Raw genomic sequence first — 17,639 nt, forward strand, 5'->3', positions numbered from 1 at the left:
AGCAATCCGTTTTAGTTTTATTTATTCGACCAGTTCTACTGTCAAATTTAAAACTGCTATACACTGCCGTTCTATTTTTTTCTATATTTGAAACACAGATAAAACGCTTCTGGGGCTGCCAGTTTATTTTGTTATAATTTCTAGATTTAAATTTTAAAACTGACATAAATTATGCATCTAGAACTAGAACACTCCTGAATATGCCCTAAGTGTATCCTTGTTATAAGTTTGTTCGTTGTACTTCGTGTTATTCATTAAGACTTTTAATTGTCAGATGGATTATTTGAACAAATAAACAAATAAACAAATTCTGTGCATCGGACTACTCTCCTTTTCGGCTGGTAAAGTTGGTGAGACGTCAACAAAAGATTTAAGGAATCAACACCGGAAACATGTGAGCCGATTCGTGCCTATATACCATTCATCATAAATCAAATAAACATAGATTTCTCACTGTACGGTGACACTAACAGCACCTCTAGTGACAAACGGGTGTACTTTTTTCCATTAGCTACTGTCATAAATCAAATAAACATAGATTTCCCAGTGTAATAGTAATGTAGTTGAGCAACCCGTGACTCCAAAAGCACCGTCTGGTGGAGAATGGGTGCGTAAATGCTTCTAAAATGCATGCAAAAAGTTGCCTGCGCATTTAACACAACCACAGTAGCTAATGGAAAAAAGTACACCCGTTTGTCACTAGAGGTGCTGTTAGTGTCACCGTACAGTGAGAAATCTATGTTTATTTGATTTATGCTACTGTGGTTGTGTTAAATGCGCAGGCAACTTTTTGCATGCATTTTAGGAGCATTTACGCACCCATTCTCCACCAGACGGTGCTTTTGGTGTCACGGGTTGCTCAACTATATTACTATTACACTGGGAAATCTATGTTTATTTGATTTATGCATTTATAATAGCTCATAACGATCACAGTAGTCTACGCTTTCAGTTATTATTTGTCATACAATGGACGTCACCAAGGAATCATTTTCCGCCGGATCCAAACCGGTAGATATTTTGGACGAACAATTTGCACAGTATTTGCAAATAGCTAAGCACATGCTTCCGAAGCTAATATCGCCAAAAGGTTAGCAAGAAACGACGGCTAAACACCGGTTGCGATTGTATCGGAAGCAATGTGACCTCCGGCATGATTGCATTCGTTAAACCTTACACTGTGGCCTTGTTTGTTCCCAGATCGGCAAATATGCTCCAAGTACATCGGACGCTGCTGTCAGCTTAGCAACACCACCCACTCGGCCAAGAGCTACCGGAATGATTTTTTCCGCTATTTCCTCAAGGTGCTGGATGCCACCGTTCGGAATCAGCTACACTATGTACAGTTGGTAAGTGGCTAGTTTTACTTCTGGGAAAGATTAAGGATGAATAGCTGGGATATATGCCAAAACAGCAGTAACATTAATTAAAGCAATTGGTGCATGCCGGCATACTGACTAAAGGAAAACAAATTTCATACTAATTATCTATGGTGTCCTTTTGCATTACATTATTCACATTATTAGTACAAACTTTTGGAAACATTCGAATTCTGCAAAATTATCTCACGGCAGTGGAAAAAAAGTAAAACTTTATTAAGAGTCTTTTGCTGCGCACTTTTCACAGGACGAGAATGCCGAACCGCAGAGGGACGAACAGAAAGAGGCGTTTCGTTGGTCCAACGATCGGAAGACATACGTGGCAACGAAAATAATCCCCAATTATGCAACACTGGTGTACATGGCAGTTTGCGATGATCCCGAGCAAGGGTGGGATAATGGAGGATTCGGCACTTACGAGTTTTGAATGATGCACGGTGCTTGATGGATTTGATTGCGGTGTTATGCTGCAGTTTGGTAATGTTGTGTGTCAAATTTTCCGTAACTATAGAACAGATTGTTTGATTCAATATATTTTGTAATTCTTTAAAAATTATAAATAGTTACATGTTCATGATTCGCAAGATTTATGCTGCCCATACTCGCATAGTAATTCCGGTGACTGATAGCGCCACACGGTGGTGATCCCGGGAACTTTTTGATCAAAGTAGTACTCAGTTTAGCTTGAATTTCAAATACAAAAGTAACAGAAGCCCAGGATAGCCTTTGGCATCTTAGAACTTAAGCAGTGTGCCTTAAAAATTTTATTATTGAATAAAAAAAAGAAGCTCAGGATTTCGCTTGGTTAATTTATTTCCGAATAATTTAATTTAATGAGAGGTAAGTCAAACAATTAGAATTAAAACAAAGGATTAGTCTCGATAATCAATATTCAGAATGAAATATTTTTTTCATTTTATTTATTGTTAGTGGGTATTGAAAATGGAACAAATTCCTTAAAACTAACCACTAAATTCCTCTAGCATACAGGTCTTATAAGCTAACCGTAACTGATCCGTTCGAATTTTGATTCAAATAAATGTCTGATTATCCGGTTTAATGAGATTGAATTTCATCCGGATCCGACTCCTAGGATGAAAAAAATTTTAAAATGTCTAACCTTCATATAGGGTAAGGGCTCCCTCTTTCATCTCATTTGTAAGGACGTCGCCGTACAAAATGTACGAAATTTCCGAAGCAGATTGTAAAACTATTCGAACTTGTAGCCCTGGCTCTTAAATGGCCCTGAAAACTTACTGCAACAGTGACTATCTCCCGAGTCCGATTCGCTTAATTCGGACCAGTTTGATTAATTCGAATAGGAGGACTATTATTATCAGGCATTGACATCTTAAGATACTTTCAAACCTTACCGATCCGGATCGGTATCGGTACTGATGTTATTCAAATTGCAATGACGACCCAAATTTCTCCAACTTTGACACAGATGTCACCTTCTTACTGAAAGTGTGAGATGTGTGTTTCTGGAATAGTACGGTTCACGTGGACCACTTCATACAATAACACCTAGAAAAATATGTAATTTTTGTGACAGACTACAATGTTGTCGATTGTAGAACACTTTGTAGTTTCCCATTCAAAAATACCTTATTTAATTCTTACTCGAACGTCACGAGTCTAATCAGTATAATTCGAAAGCACTAGAACAAATTTGATAAACATGTAACTGGGAAAAATAATAGATTAAGAGGTGGAGATGTAAACAAATTAATTACTATTGATTTTAATATAAATAGAAATAACGATCGTTGTGTTTGAACAAACAACTATATATTTATAAGGTGTAACAATACAAAATCTCGGTTATTACAGGGAAGACAGCAAACGTAGGATAAGGAGTAGAAGACTCCGAAAAATACATCGGAAAAATAAGTGGATTAATCGTCGTCAAGTAGGTAACTGCTAAAAAATGAAGACGTAACACTTTTCTTGTGTCATAAAGCTTGCTTCATTTAGAATTGGAACAAACTTTTGCTCATATAGTGGCGCTCCTGGTGGACGGATTTGGAAGTTCTTGGCGCCCACGTGTCGGGAATTTTGTCAGCTTCACATATGATTTTTGACATTCCGCAAATCGACTGTACTTTGTAAACAATCAACATGGAAGCCGAAAGAAGGGAAGACATTGGCTACAGTTGTTTGGAAAATCCATTAAGGTCTGCATCTAGGCTAGCTAAACAGCTGAAATTTCCCAGAAATACCGGCGCGTTATTAAACGGTATAAGGAAACATTGACGACGATTCGGAAACCTCATGCCAATCGTCGGAGTGTAACTGTCGACCGGAAACTGCGTGGTAAGATTTTGAAGACGATTAAGAGGAATCCTAATCTGTCGGACCGTGATTTGGCCAGAAAATTCGGTGCTGCCCATAGTACCGTGAGGAGAACTCGACACCGGGAAGGAATCAAGTCGTATTGAGCTAGCAAACAGCCAAATCGGACCATAAAACAGAATAGTGTGGTCAAAATTCGTGCTCGGAAACTATATGACCAGGTGTTGACCAAATTTGACGGGTGTCTTCTGATGGACGATGAAACCTATGTCAAGGCTGACTTCGGGCAAATCCCAGGTCAAAAGTAATACTTGGCAACGGATGGGGGGGATGTTTTTGCTGACAAATTTGCAACAAAACGTATGGTTTGGCAGGGCATTTGCAGCTTTTTTTAAAAAAAAAAAACGAAAGTTTTCGTTACAAATAAGGCAATGATATCGGAACTATACCAAAAAGAGTGTCTCCAAAAAACGAATTTTGCTGTTCATTCGATTCCACGAACATCCCGTAAAGTTTTGGTGAGATTTGGCAAGCTGTCATTACAGCAAAGTCATTCAAGAATGGTATGCAGAGAAAGGGTTCTAGTTTGTTCCGAAAAACCTTAACCCACCCAACTGCCCCCAGTTCCGTCTTTTTGAGAAATACTGGGCAATCATGAAGAGGAGACTCAAGACAAAGGGAAAGGTTGTCGAAGACATCAATCAGATGACGACCTGATGAAATAAGATAGCTAAAACGATGGACGAAGTAGGTGCGCGCCGCATAATGAGCCGCAGGAAAAATTCGAGAATTCTTATAATTTTGTATAAAAAAAGATCTTGAATTTAATAATAAATAACTGAAATACAGGCAATTGTCATTGTTCCAATTCTATCTGAAGCAAGCTTTAAGTGAATGAATACACGAATTAATCAGCCACCACGATATCGTCTCCACGCACCTTTATTCGAGTAGGAAGATGTTTATTTTAAAGCCTTATATATTTAGTTTTGATGGTTTTACTGTTAGTCCGATCCCAATACTTTTTTCTACAAAAAACTATAATTTTAATGTTCTCTAAAATTTTTACAAAGTACAGCAAAAATTGTAAGATTAGAATTGATTACAGTGTGTTTGTTGATATAAATGTAAAATAAATGTAAAATGACATCAGTTCATAAAAAAACTTTAAACCGTATATTAAAAATTAAATATTTGTCAATTCATTAGTTCTGATTCATGTTTCTCTCACTGCTTATAAAATTCAACCGTCCGCTGGCAACATGTTCACTAATGCGTTCAAACGAACTGTTCCCCTATATCATTGCTAGCCAAATCGAGACAGACATACGGGCATGTGTAATTAATTTTAGGAATGAAATTCTTTCTTAAGCCCTCAACTCAAGTTGTAGATAGAAACGAATGGTATTTAGTTCTAAGGGCATGCGATACATGATTTTTAAAATAAAATTATCAAGAATTACGAGGTAAGACCATAAATTATTGAAAATTAAATAAACAAAAACAACACAAAACAAATACAAAATAAGATATGAATAGAAACACAAATTACAGCATATTAGTAAATCAGAAATCCTTGGACAATATGAATTAATTTTTGGTTTATTCCTTGTTGTATTTATCACATGACAGAAGGAAATGAAAATTACAACTAGTAGCATCAAATCAACATAACAACGACGAAAAAAAAAACTAAACTACAATCAATTATTGATAATAGTCACAAACTAATAATGCTAAAACAAAACCGACAACGAACCAAAATAAGAGGGCCAAGACAGAAACGGAGAAAATCATTAAAAGATTAATGTTCACACTAACAAAGACCAAACAAATAAAATAACATTACATGACCAATTAGCCAAAGCCTTCATCCTACGTAAAACACAATCCTATCCTATCTCATGGCGATCATGTGGTCCGCATAGACTAGCTCAACATTACCCCTCCTACTAACGGCTTTGGACTGATTTGCGCTCTTAACGCTCCACCAAATGTTGGAAAAAGGAATATGAAAATGAAAATAACTTTTCGCCTCGTTGTTGGGCTCAGTACTGTCGCGATATTTTTGACGAAATTCACGAAAGGTTAACACCACTGACCGATTACTTTTATTAATAACACTATTACGAAGCATTCTCGAAATACTTAGTTCAAATGTTACTGGATAATTTGCGTTCATGAATTTTCTCAGGGAAACTGTAAAACTCAGTGAATGATGTTACCGAAAATAATTTCTTCAAAATTTCCGTAATGTTTTGTGAAAAGGAAATGTCTACGTAGACTTTTAGAAGAGAAGGAGGGGCATAAGACCTTTCGATTGAAAATGGATGAAAATGGTGAAAATTGGATCAGCCATCTCTAAGAAAATCGAGTGACATTATTTGTCACATACACACAGACATACACACATACATGCACACACAAACATTTTTTGATCTCGACGAGCTGAGTGGAATGGTATATGATCTCTTGTCAGCTTGAACGCTATTGAATGTTTTTTAGATCTGATGTTCACTTTTCGAATTATACGAAGTTTCGTGTCAGAATTTTCAGTTTTTTGATAATATCTATCCCAATTGTCCTTGTAAACAAAATGTATTTTCGAATTCGAAACAATTTCATATTTATATTTATTGAAACTGCTTATAGCAATAATTTATGAAAGAACATTACTTCTTACACCCATATACCATTCGAATCAGTTCGTCGAGATCAGCAAATGCGTGTGGGTGACAAATAAGTTCCCACATTTGCTCGTAGATAGCTGAACCGATTTCCTCCATCTAATCCCATACAAGTTTTTTGTTTTTTAATCAGATCCGACTTCCGGTTCAGGAGATACAGGATGATTAGTGTAAAAATGTCCACTTTCCATAACTTAATCGAAATTATCGGGTTTGCAACTGTTGATAGTCGATTAACAAATGAAGGCTGTAGCCGGGTTTGCATATAAGAACTGCCCCCAAACAAATAAAATTGATATTAGCTGTTTAAAAGGGTTTGTAATGGAGATGATTTTCCCATTTGTAGAGTTACTGTGGTTCTTCTGATTTACAATATATTTAAATTTTCCAAAAACCTCTTGAGTAACAAAATTTAAAAAAAAAACAAGAATATTTTAAGAAGTCTGGAAACCTTTCTGATTTTTTTCATGTGTATTTCATGTGAAAAAAAATGTTCAAAATTTTCGAAATTTTTTTATTCGCACTTACAATTTTCTTACCACTCTAGATTTTACATCCTTTACGAGTACATTACGCTGTATTTTTTCAGATTTTTAAAAAATGTGGACGGGTATAATATCAGACTTATAAAAAAATAAATCGTTAGAAAAACTTTGCGACTCCATCACATTATTATCCGATGGAGGCGCATGGTATTTAGTTCTAAAACCATGTATCACATGCCCTTAGAACTAAATACCATACGTTTCCATCTACAACTTGAGTTCAGGGCTTAAGAAAGAATTTCATTCCTAAAATTATTCACATATGCATTCTGTCGTCTCTCTCGATTTGGCTAGAAATGATATAGGGGAACAGTTCGTTTGAACGCATTAGTGAACATGTTGCTAGTGGACGGTTGAATTTTCTAAGCAGTGGGAGAAACATGAATCTGAACTAATGAATTGACAAATATTTAGGTTTTAATATACGGTTTAAAGCTTTTTTTATGAACTGATGTCATTTTACATTTATATTAAAATCAAATATATCAACAAACACACTGTAGTCAATTCTAATCTTACAATTTGTGTTATAGTATTGGGATCGGACTGACAGTAAAACCATCAAAACTAAATGTATAAGGCTTTAAAATATAACACCTTCATACTCGAATAAAGGCGATATCGTCGGTGGCTGATTAATTCGTGTGTTCATTCACTTATGACACAAGGAAAGTAATACGTCATCACAAGAAATTAACCAACGGCGAATAAATCACAGAAAAAGATCACTAAGTGCAAGTAAATTCGATGAACTACACCACCTTATGGAAAACTGCACCAGATCATATAATTTCCTCTCTCAGTTTTCACTGTGCGTCTTCAGTGGCATAAGCCGTTTTATTTTAATTGTTTTAAAGAGCAATTTCAGGTAACTTAGCTATTCATACCATGTGATATAGAACGTCGATGAAAACATGATCATGGTGCCTGGTGAATATTTTTGTCTGCGAACTAACTATACTTTTAATATTCCTTAGAGCTTTCCGAAATATAGCAAAAATAAGTGAATAAAGTTAACTACTGTGTACTTACATTGATTTGAATACAATAAATGTTAGAAAAAATACTAATCAGTTCAGTATGTTGAAAACCAAATATTTGTCAATTCATTAGTTCTGATTCATGTTTTCCTCACTGATCGTTCCTTAAGAATTAAAACCGTACGCTGGCTCACATGTTCATTAGTGCATTTCCTACATCATTGCTTGGTAAATCGAGCCAGGCATGCGGGCGTGTATTAATAACATAAGGAATAAAATTTTCTTATTATCATCACTACTCAAGCCCTAAACTCAAGTTCTAGATGAAAACACATGGTATTTAGTTCTGAAGGTGACTGGTGCACGATTTTAGAACTAAATACTTTGCGTCTCCATCGGATGATAATTTGATGGACACGCATGGTTTTTGCTAATGATTTATTTTTTTATAAGTCTGATATTATACCCGTCCACATTTTTTTAGATCTAAAAAAAAACACAGCATAATGTACAAATAAATGATTAATTTTTGATGTAAAATCTAGAGTGGTACCAAAATTGTAAGTGCGTATAAAAAAATTTCGAAAATTTTGAACATTTTTTTCTCATGAAGTACACTGAAAAGTTCTGAAAAAAAATCAGGTTTCCCATAACTCCTAAAATATTCCTGAGTTTTTTCAATTTTTTTGCTAAAGAAATTTTTGAAAAATTTAAATAAAATGAAAAACAGAAGAATCTCCAATATAAACCCTTTCAAACATCGTATACCAATTTTTTATCTGTTTGGGGGCAGTTTTTATATGCAAACCCGGCTACACCCTTTGTTTCAGTGTTACCGGTATTCGGTTTTTGATCCTGGAATGTAGCCAACAATTTTATTTGTCAAATAAAATCAAAGACACTGAGATAATCGCAAAAACGTTCTACCCATTCTTGTACAGGGTGAATTTTGAAAAGGTGCCTCATAGTAAAGAGAGTAACCGTTTTTGACTGGCTGGGAGATTTCTCGGACACGAATTCTATTGAGAATTTTTATTTGATGTTAATGAAAAGTTTCTACAATCAAGCAGGATCTGTTTCGTGTACACAATGTAACATGGAAAAATAACTAATGGCGTGGATTGCTCTGGTTTTGCACTTTCGAGCGGAAGTGCAATTTTTCGACGGTGTTTCATTGCCATTTCTGCTCGAAAGTGCAAAACTAGAGCAATACACGCCACCAGTGTTTTTTTTTTAAATGATAAACGCCATAATAGATGAGGAAAAAGATTGAGAATTGCATTGATAACTGAGGTTTCCATTTTCGGTGAAAAAAGAGCGATGACCCCAGTAAAAAATAGGTGGCCAATATAATTCGCGATGAAAACAAAACAATATGTAAGAGCGATTCACACGTGGCATCAGCCAACTATCACCGGCTTGGAACGGTTCCGGAATGACAACGTTAATTGTAAGCAATTCTTATGGAAACACACAACGTCAACGGTACGGAATATTTTGACGTCCGGTATGTGAATAATATCCGGTTAAAAAAAATTCTTATATTAACCTTGGCGTCGACCGAAATTGATTAATCGTCTGAATCGTATTTAATCGAATTAAATTTGCAGTTAATTTTGTAAATGAGCTGTCAGAAAAGTCGATATGCCTCGTCGTATAGCTACCGTGTTTGCTGCTAAAGATGGCCATGCCAAATTCGGAGCACGTGAACAATGAAATCCAATTCTTAGAATAAATTCTAGGCGGTAGCTTTTGTCTTTCAATCAGTGTTGAAAAATATCAGACAGCAATCTTCCTAATAGTCTTTCACTAACTGAATGGCTGGCACATAATCCAGTGAAAGTTGTAAGTAATAAGTTCGAGTTATTTTGAAAATAAGGTGATTAATCAAATATGGTGGGAGAAAACCTACATCATTTTGCTCATTCGATCGACCGAAACATTCGCCCCAATTGCATTGTATCCACATCGCATCTGGTTACATGATTGAAAAGGTCCATTGTTTTCATTTTGCCATCGAGTTGAACATCGATTTCAATTCTTTCATTACACCTACACACGACTCAACCAATGGAAATGCAGTGGAGCATGTTCCGTTTGAATATGGGTTTGAGTTCGACAGCTTAAAATGCGGTACGAGAGATTTAATCTCTTTATAAATCAGTCAAAGGAAGCGTACCTCCTATCAGCGGCCTATTCCGACCACCCCGCCCCACTCACCCACTCGATGGATGCGTTCGTTATGCATCGAACCGTTCGGGCAAGTTCACGAGAGCATCATTAGAATCAACAGCTGTTTCCAGCTGTTCCGGCGCGTGTCAGAGAGAATGAGAGCATGGTATGTATGTACCTACCCTTGCCATCCCTCATGATTCCGGAACTTCGTACCTTCCTGCATGTTCCGGCGATGCTGTGTCTGACAGACAATCAGTGACGAAAATCTCCGACTCCTCGTGACGATGTCCTTTGTCGGCTGGCGAAGACTCTCTCCTGTGTGTGCTGATGGTCCTGGCGGGTGGTTTTTCCACCGAACCGGGAACTGGGAGGAATATTTAGAGCGAGTCGCATCTTTCTCCCGTAGTACACTTTAAACTAAGTGCGAACAGAAAACTGTGCCAAGCGGTCTCACTGTTAGTTGGCACTCAGCTGTCTAGCTCTTCGGTTCAAGGTGATGCCAAGCGATGTTTTGTGGGTGTTCCACAGCTGTCCTGGTGAAAAGTTTGTTAAATTCAACTTTCGTATAAAGCTTCTGGGAGAAATCGGATCTTACACTGCGAACGGGTGATTCCTCCCTGTTGGTCCTGAATGGCGGCAGGGTGCCGAGGTTGGTTGACATACCGTCCAAGTGAAGGATAAAGTTACTGCAGAGATCCTTTCAGTGCGAAATTGAGTCACTGAGAAAACACCTTTGGCGGATTATTTGCGTGCTAAAGAAAATTATAGGAACCCATTAGGAGCCAGCTAATCGTCCGGATGGTTTTGATCTGTTGTCACGTTGACTGACAGCCGGGCAGAAACGAGTACTCCTAGTCCTAATTTATTTTAACGATGCTCGCGTTCAGACATTAACCGCCCGTAGTCCTGTGCGTTGAATGGCGAGGTGTGAGTTAATTTGTGGTTGATTGGAAGTTTTGTTGGCAAATAGCTTATTGATTGTGGAATTTCAGCCGACGGCGACCGCGACTGCCGGATCACGGTGGTTTCGGGTTTGGGGCACGAGCCCTATTTGAGTAGTGTTCGGTGAGCGAAGTGGGTGGATAACTTTCTTGTTCTAATCATGATAATTAATTAAGTGTGCTTAGGTGAGTGTTGTAGCTGGGCAATAATAGATTAAATTTTGAAATAATACGACACGATGTCGGATATCTAAAACCAGTGTAGAAAATCAATGCCGATGGATTACAGTTGTTAAATAAGGATTATTACTAGAGGTATGTTGAAAAACATCACGAACTGTCTCCATTTTTATTGTTTTTAAAGTAGAAAATCGGTCTTATATTTAAACTTTAAATTGAAAAAAAGTTGTTAATTGTTATTTTTCTCTCACTGAGCCTACTTTTGAGTGACAAAATACAAGAAAAGCTATTATGGTGGGACAAGGTTGTATGGGAAAAGGGATGAAAAGGTTTATTTTCTCCCTCCACCAAAACGTTTCGTGTAACTGCTGGGTCTCATAAGAACTATGAAAAATTTTAGCACGATCGGTAAAATTATATTTTAGCGCCCGAGGCTTAAAGTTTTTAGTATGGAGAATTGGACAATAAAAAAACAGCGCGTGTATTATTTTCGTAGGAAATTCAACGAGTAAGAAAACCTTCGGAGACCATAAAATAGTCTGACGTTTGTAGAAAAAGTTATTACAGAAAAACTGACACTATAACTATTATGCTATAACGGATGATTTGGGTTGTTTGATATCTTCACAATAGTTGCTCAGTATAGTATGAAGATTCTTTTAAGTGACAAACTATGTTTCAAAACTCACTGTAAAGTTCTAAAAAAGTCTATTTTTTTTTAATTGAAGAAATAGGTTTTTGGTGTCTTTGACAATATTTTAGAAAAGTTCAAATCCAATAACTTTGCCTAAGACATAAACTTTTTTTTCATATAGTTGGATGATGCTACTTTAAGCTAACAAAATAATAATTTACATAACTTTTTTTTTTGTCTTTACAGTAAGTTTTGGAACATGGTTTGTCACTTTAAAAGAATCTTCATACTATGCTGGATAACTATCGTGAAGACATTGAATAACTCAGATCAACCGTTATATCAGGTGTACAACTTTGCTTCCGCCGTTTTTTCCAAAATTAAAAGCTTTATTGCGAACACGTGCTTACAGATGTATTATCCAAAGTATTGTCCGTCGCTAGCGACAACTTTCTCCCATCTTTCCGGCAATTTTCGTATCCCGGCTCGAAAAAAGGAGTCCTCTTTTGACGCTATCCATGAATCAATCCATTTTTCCAACTCTTCGAAGGATTGAAAATGTTGTTCTGCCAGGACGTGTGCTATCGAACGGAATATGTGGAAGTCAGAAGGGGCATCATCTGGGGAATACGGCGGGTGGGGCAAGATTTCATCCCATTTCAGTGTTTCCAGGTACTTTTTGACCACTTTTGCGACGTGAGGCCGAGATGGCCCTCGGTTTCAACTCGTACGGCACCCAGTTTCCTTCTTTCTGAATCATGCCCAGAGCCTTGGGACGTTTTAAAAATGGCTTGCTGACTCATTCCCAACGATTCGACAAGCTCTTCTTGGGTTTGGCACGAATCTTCATCAACCAATGCTTCTAGTTGTTCATCTTTGAAGGTTTTTTCTCTTCCACCACCATGTTCAACATCGAAATCACCATTTTTAAAACGTTGAAACCACTCCCGACACGTTCTTTTACTCAGAGCAGCATCACCGTAAGTTTCTGAAAGCATTCGATGCGCTTCAGCTGCATTTTTTTCGAATTGTAAAACTTCCCGCAAATGGCGAGAATTGAACACATAAACAGACATTTTCGAGCGTGAATAATACGAAAACAAGAGCAACTGTCACTGAAACGGCGATGACAATTCGTTAGGCACTGTATACACTCACTTTAAAGGCATTATCATCTATGTATTTTAGAGATGGGCAATTCGTTCGCGAACAGTATGAATGAATGAGCAGTAGTTATTTTTTCGAGAACAGTAGTTCCTCAGTTCAAAGTCGTGGGACCTTTTTTTTGCTCGCTTAACCTTTTTTCGAGAACGGTAGTTCTGTAATAAGAAAGCTGCATCACGAAAGCTCAGTTCTAATTCGTGGGACCTTTTTTTTCTCGCCTAACCTAATAACACTAAATTCTCATTTAGTCTTTGAACAAACAAACCAACTACGAAAAAAACGAACGAACGGCTCTGGAGAACTAGTTCTTTCAATAGAACTTTGCATCACTGAACGGTTCTTTGAAATGAACTGTTTTGCCCATCTCTAATGTATTTTAACCAGCCTCAGCCGGTACAGTCACCTATCGGAAAACGGCGGAAGCAAAGTTGTACACCTGATATAAAAAATCTTCTCTAATCGCCGTTTAAAAAAGGAATAAGTTTGTACGTTCTTCTCTGTCTTGAAGATTATTCTGATATAAAATCGTTTCTTTTGTCCAGATTTATATCTTGAGGTTGTTTGTATCCAAAATTGGTCTTTTAAATAACTTTGAAATCATCATAATTGACATTTATTTAAACGATATTTTCAAAAAAATTTAAATGAAAAATTAGAGTAAGTTTGTAATTTGTCACTGTTTAGTGCATCCATCATCATCTTTATTTTTGTACTAGCTGAATTACCCGGCGTTGCTCGGAAATGTTTCGTGAAGGGAAGACCGAAAAAAATTCTCGAAGTTGTTCTGCTTAGTGAAATACTCTTGAAGTGAAACATAACTTAGACGGAAACCCAATCGAACAATACTCCGTTCATGTTCAGATTGCGAATGATCAGTGCCCCATCTCAGATCTCACAATAATCATAATTTTCATGGTATTCTCGACAAACCTCACTTAATTGCTAGAAATATACTGTACTCGTAAATAAGTACCAATTATTCGTAAAACCCTATCAATTTTCTTTTTCACTTTCCATGTTCGGGGCACTTACTTCACTCTCTCCCCCTTTAAATAACCTTATAATCTATTTTGATTTAACTTCCTTTTTGTCAGCGAGCTTACTACAGATCTCCTTCATGATTACCCTGAGTAGTGTAGAAAGTATCTGTGCTTTTCAAAAAATATCGGATCCCACCTTTGGTACATGTTTGGTATGTTTGTTCACCGTGGATATTTCTTCTTTCAACAAAGAAACACTTGTCATTTAGAATGTCTGAATGAATAACTATGAGTAACTGTCTTTTATTTAAATCAATCACTTATTTATAGCCTATCCTCTCCTAACTTAGCTAATTGAGTTTTACAGTATGGATTGCTAAAAATGCGGGGGGAGGAGTTAGAACGCGCAGCGTAAATCTGATTTAACCAATGACATGTCTCGGCCATTGTATGATTTGAGTAGGAGAGAGTGAGTAATGTTTCTAGACAAGTGTGTGAGTGTGATACAGAAAGGGGAGGGTGAGAGTAGTCAGGTTAAACTCTCGTGAGTGTCGGTTCGAGTCAGTGTGTTTTCCTGGGTTACTGTTATTCTAGGTCATGTCGTATGGCACTTGATTGAGAGAGGTGTGGGACGTGAAGGAACAGGAAATGACATAGCTGTTTTGTTTTGGGTGAGAATGTTTTAAATATGACGCTGACGCTTCCTTATTTATTGTTGTCGTATGAACGCGGGTCAAAGTAAGTGCTGACATTTTAATTGCTTCATGTAGGAGAAGATTATATTTCAAGTAGGTTTCTGGGTTTTCATGACATGGTGTCGAGTGGAAATTTGTCGAGTACGTGTTTATGGAAATTTGTCAAGTGCGTGTGGTCTGAGGTGTGGGAAAGATTTAATCTTGAATATTTTACATGGTCTGAAATGTGTGAGGAGATTTAGTGTTACATGCTCATATTACACATGTGCCAAACTTGATGACGATTCGTTTAGTTGTTTCGTAGTTATGCTGAGACTTGAATACACTCGCGTTCATAGACAGACAAAGATTCTTTTTCCTTAGTTCTTTGACTTCCCCGGCAAAATGGAACCAGATCTTTTGAAATTATTTAAAGAAAAATACGACCTTGAAATTCTTGCCACTCTCTCCCTCCCCTCCTTCTAGTCTAAATGTCGATTCTTTTCAAATTATATAAATTTCGTCATTTACTCCATCACCCCATGTTAAGGACACTTCCTACACACTTTCTCCCCTGAAAATGTTCTAATGATCTTTTCTGAAGAGCTTCTTTGTGCCAAATTTGATAGCAATCCGTTCAGTAGTTCCGAAGTTGCGCCGTCACAAAAATTACATCCCATTTTTAGAGGGACGTAATACATCCACTCTACAATAAAGCCCTAAATTGCGCAAAAAGTATCTATAGTCTTCAAAATTATCGATTCTAGTCAAATTAAATAAATTTTTTCATGACCCCTGTTAAGGATAGTTGCTACGCTCTCTCCTCCATAAAAATACCCTTATAACTATCTCTGAAGAACAAAAAGCATGCCAAGTGTGATAGCAATCCGTTCAGTAGCGTCGGAGCTATGCCGTTACATCCCTCTTTTTAAATGCAGGTATGGAAAATGTTTGCATGATCTTCAAAATTTTATGAATTTTTTTCATGACCCCTCCTGTTAATGATACTTGCTACGCTTCCTCCCCTATAAAATACCTTTATGACTATTTCTGAACTGTACCAAATTTTATAGCAATTCGTTCAATAGCTCCGGAGTTATGCCGTTAAAAACATTACACTCCTTTTTTAAAGGCACTGACTACACCCTCTCCCCACAGAATATCCTTATAATCTTATCTAAGTTGTGCAAAAAGTGTCTTCAAAAAGTACCGATTCTCGTCAAATTAGATAATATTTTTAATGACCACCTTTGTTAAGGACGCTTACTACACTCCCTCCCCCCATGGAAATATTCTTATAACCATCTGAAGAGCAAGAAGTACATGTACCAGGTTTGATAGTTATCCGTTAAGTAGTTTTGAAGTTATGCCATTGCAAACATTACACCCCCCTTTTAAAGGCACTTGCTGCATCCATCCCCCATTAAATTATATCTACGGTATGCAAAATCTAAGATCTTCTAAAAATATCGGTTTTCATCAAGTTATATGAATTTTTTTCATGACCCCTTCTTGGTTATGACACTTGCTACGCTCCCTCCCCCCATAAAAATACGCTTATGATCATCTCTGAAGAGCCAAGTTTGATAGCAATCCTTTCAGTAATTCCGGAGTTATGCCATTACAAACATTACACCCTCCTTTTTAAAGGCACATGCTACATCCACCCCCCATGTAATCATATCTAATACATGCAAAATGTTTCTATAGTCTTAAAAAAGTATCGATTCTCGTCAAATCAGACAATTTTTTTCATGACCTCCCCCTGTTAAGAACACTTACTACGCTCCCTCCCCCAATAAAATATCCTTATGACCATCTCAGAAGAGCAAAAAGTATCTGTGCCAAGTTTGGTGGCAATCTGTTCAGTAGTTTCGGACTTAAACATTACACCCCCCTATTTAAAGGCACTTGCTACATCCTCCCCCATATTGTCATATCTAAGGTATGCAAAATGGTTCTACGGTCTTCAAAACGTATCGATTCTTGTCAAGTTATATGAATTTTTCCATGACCCCCCCTTGTTTATGACACTTGCTACGCTCTCTCTCATATAAATATACTTCCCAAACCATCTCTGAAATACAAGAAGTACTTATGCCAAGTTTGGTGGCAATCCGTTCAGTAGTTCCGAAGTTATCGCGTTACAAATACAAACTTACATCCATTTTTGTATATATAGATTTATAGATTTATTATGGATAACTTATAATTATTTCATTTGTAATGTAATCGTGCTCGGTCGTGTCTTGCATACAACCCTTTATTTTTTTTCTTTTTCGTACACGCTACAAAGAAAACGAAACAGTTACGGATGTTTCCTACGGGTGTGTGATATTGGTAAAAGATGGTGCATTAGTATTAGCCTTTTTTATTTGAAAAAATAATCATACATCGGAATTTCAATCTTCGCAATGTAAATGCAATTTTCACCGCCAGTAGTGCAGTAATACCGTGCTGGTGGTATAGTGTTGTCAATTGTAACAGTAATCCTACATGTTTTGAGCTGCTGATTCATTTTGTTTAGCTTGACTTACATATGCATAAGTAACAGAAACGCTGGTTTAATTGGTGTAAACGGAATAGAGCATGAGATAGTAAGTCTAGGTTTAACTAGGTTCAAAAATGTTCCAATTTGTAGGTCATATTTGTTTCTAGCAAATGAACCAACTCCGACTATTCTGGTCATCTAAGCCCGGTTTCGAAAGTATTGGAAATAGTGATCAAAAACTGCGAAAAAGATCTCAATCACTTTTCTTCGAGATTGCCAAATCGATGTTTACAAATTTGTTGGTTCAAAGGAAAAGTCTTACAGTTTCATATGAAATTCCTAAATTTGTTGTGGATACTACTTCCGGTTCCGGAACTACAGGGTAAACAGGATTTGTAGATTTTGTAAGGTTAAGTCCGGACAAGCTTTCCTATTTCTATGCAATGAAGAGTTGTTTTTGCGAATTGAATTACAACAGGTTTTTCGAATATGAATCAAGAAATGCAATGCGATG

The 17,639-nt window shown here is 36.8% G+C and overlaps 1 protein-coding gene across 1 annotated transcript; it reads left to right on the forward strand.

Annotated features, from left to right (window-relative positions):
• The first annotated feature begins 939 nt into the window (after nt 1-939).
• LOC131433034 (uncharacterized) lies at nt 940-1,921 on the forward strand. The gene is made up of 3 exons (XM_058599762.1): nt 940-1,090; nt 1,201-1,349; nt 1,627-1,921. The coding sequence occupies exons 1-3, from the start codon at nt 970-972 to the stop codon at nt 1,804-1,806; spliced, it is 450 nt and encodes a 149-aa protein (XP_058455745.1). The 5' UTR covers nt 940-969; the 3' UTR covers nt 1,807-1,921.
• Nucleotides 1,922-17,639: the final 15,718 nt, after the last annotated feature.

This window comes from Malaya genurostris, chromosome 2, assembly GCF_030247185.1.
Source record: "Malaya genurostris strain Urasoe2022 chromosome 2, Malgen_1.1, whole genome shotgun sequence".
NCBI lineage: Eukaryota > Metazoa > Arthropoda > Insecta > Diptera > Culicidae > Malaya > Malaya genurostris.

Coding starts and splice junctions, on each gene's coding strand:
- LOC131433034 (XM_058599762.1), top strand. CDS start 970: ATGGACGTCACCAAGGAATCATTTTCCGCCGGATCCAAACCGGTAGAT. Junction 1,091..1,200: donor GAAGCTAATATCGCCAAAAG/GTTAGCAAGAAA, acceptor GTTTGTTCCCAG/ATCGGCAAATATGCTCCAAG. Junction 1,350..1,626: donor AGCTACACTATGTACAGTTG/GTAAGTGGCTAG, acceptor CACTTTTCACAG/GACGAGAATGCCGAACCGCA.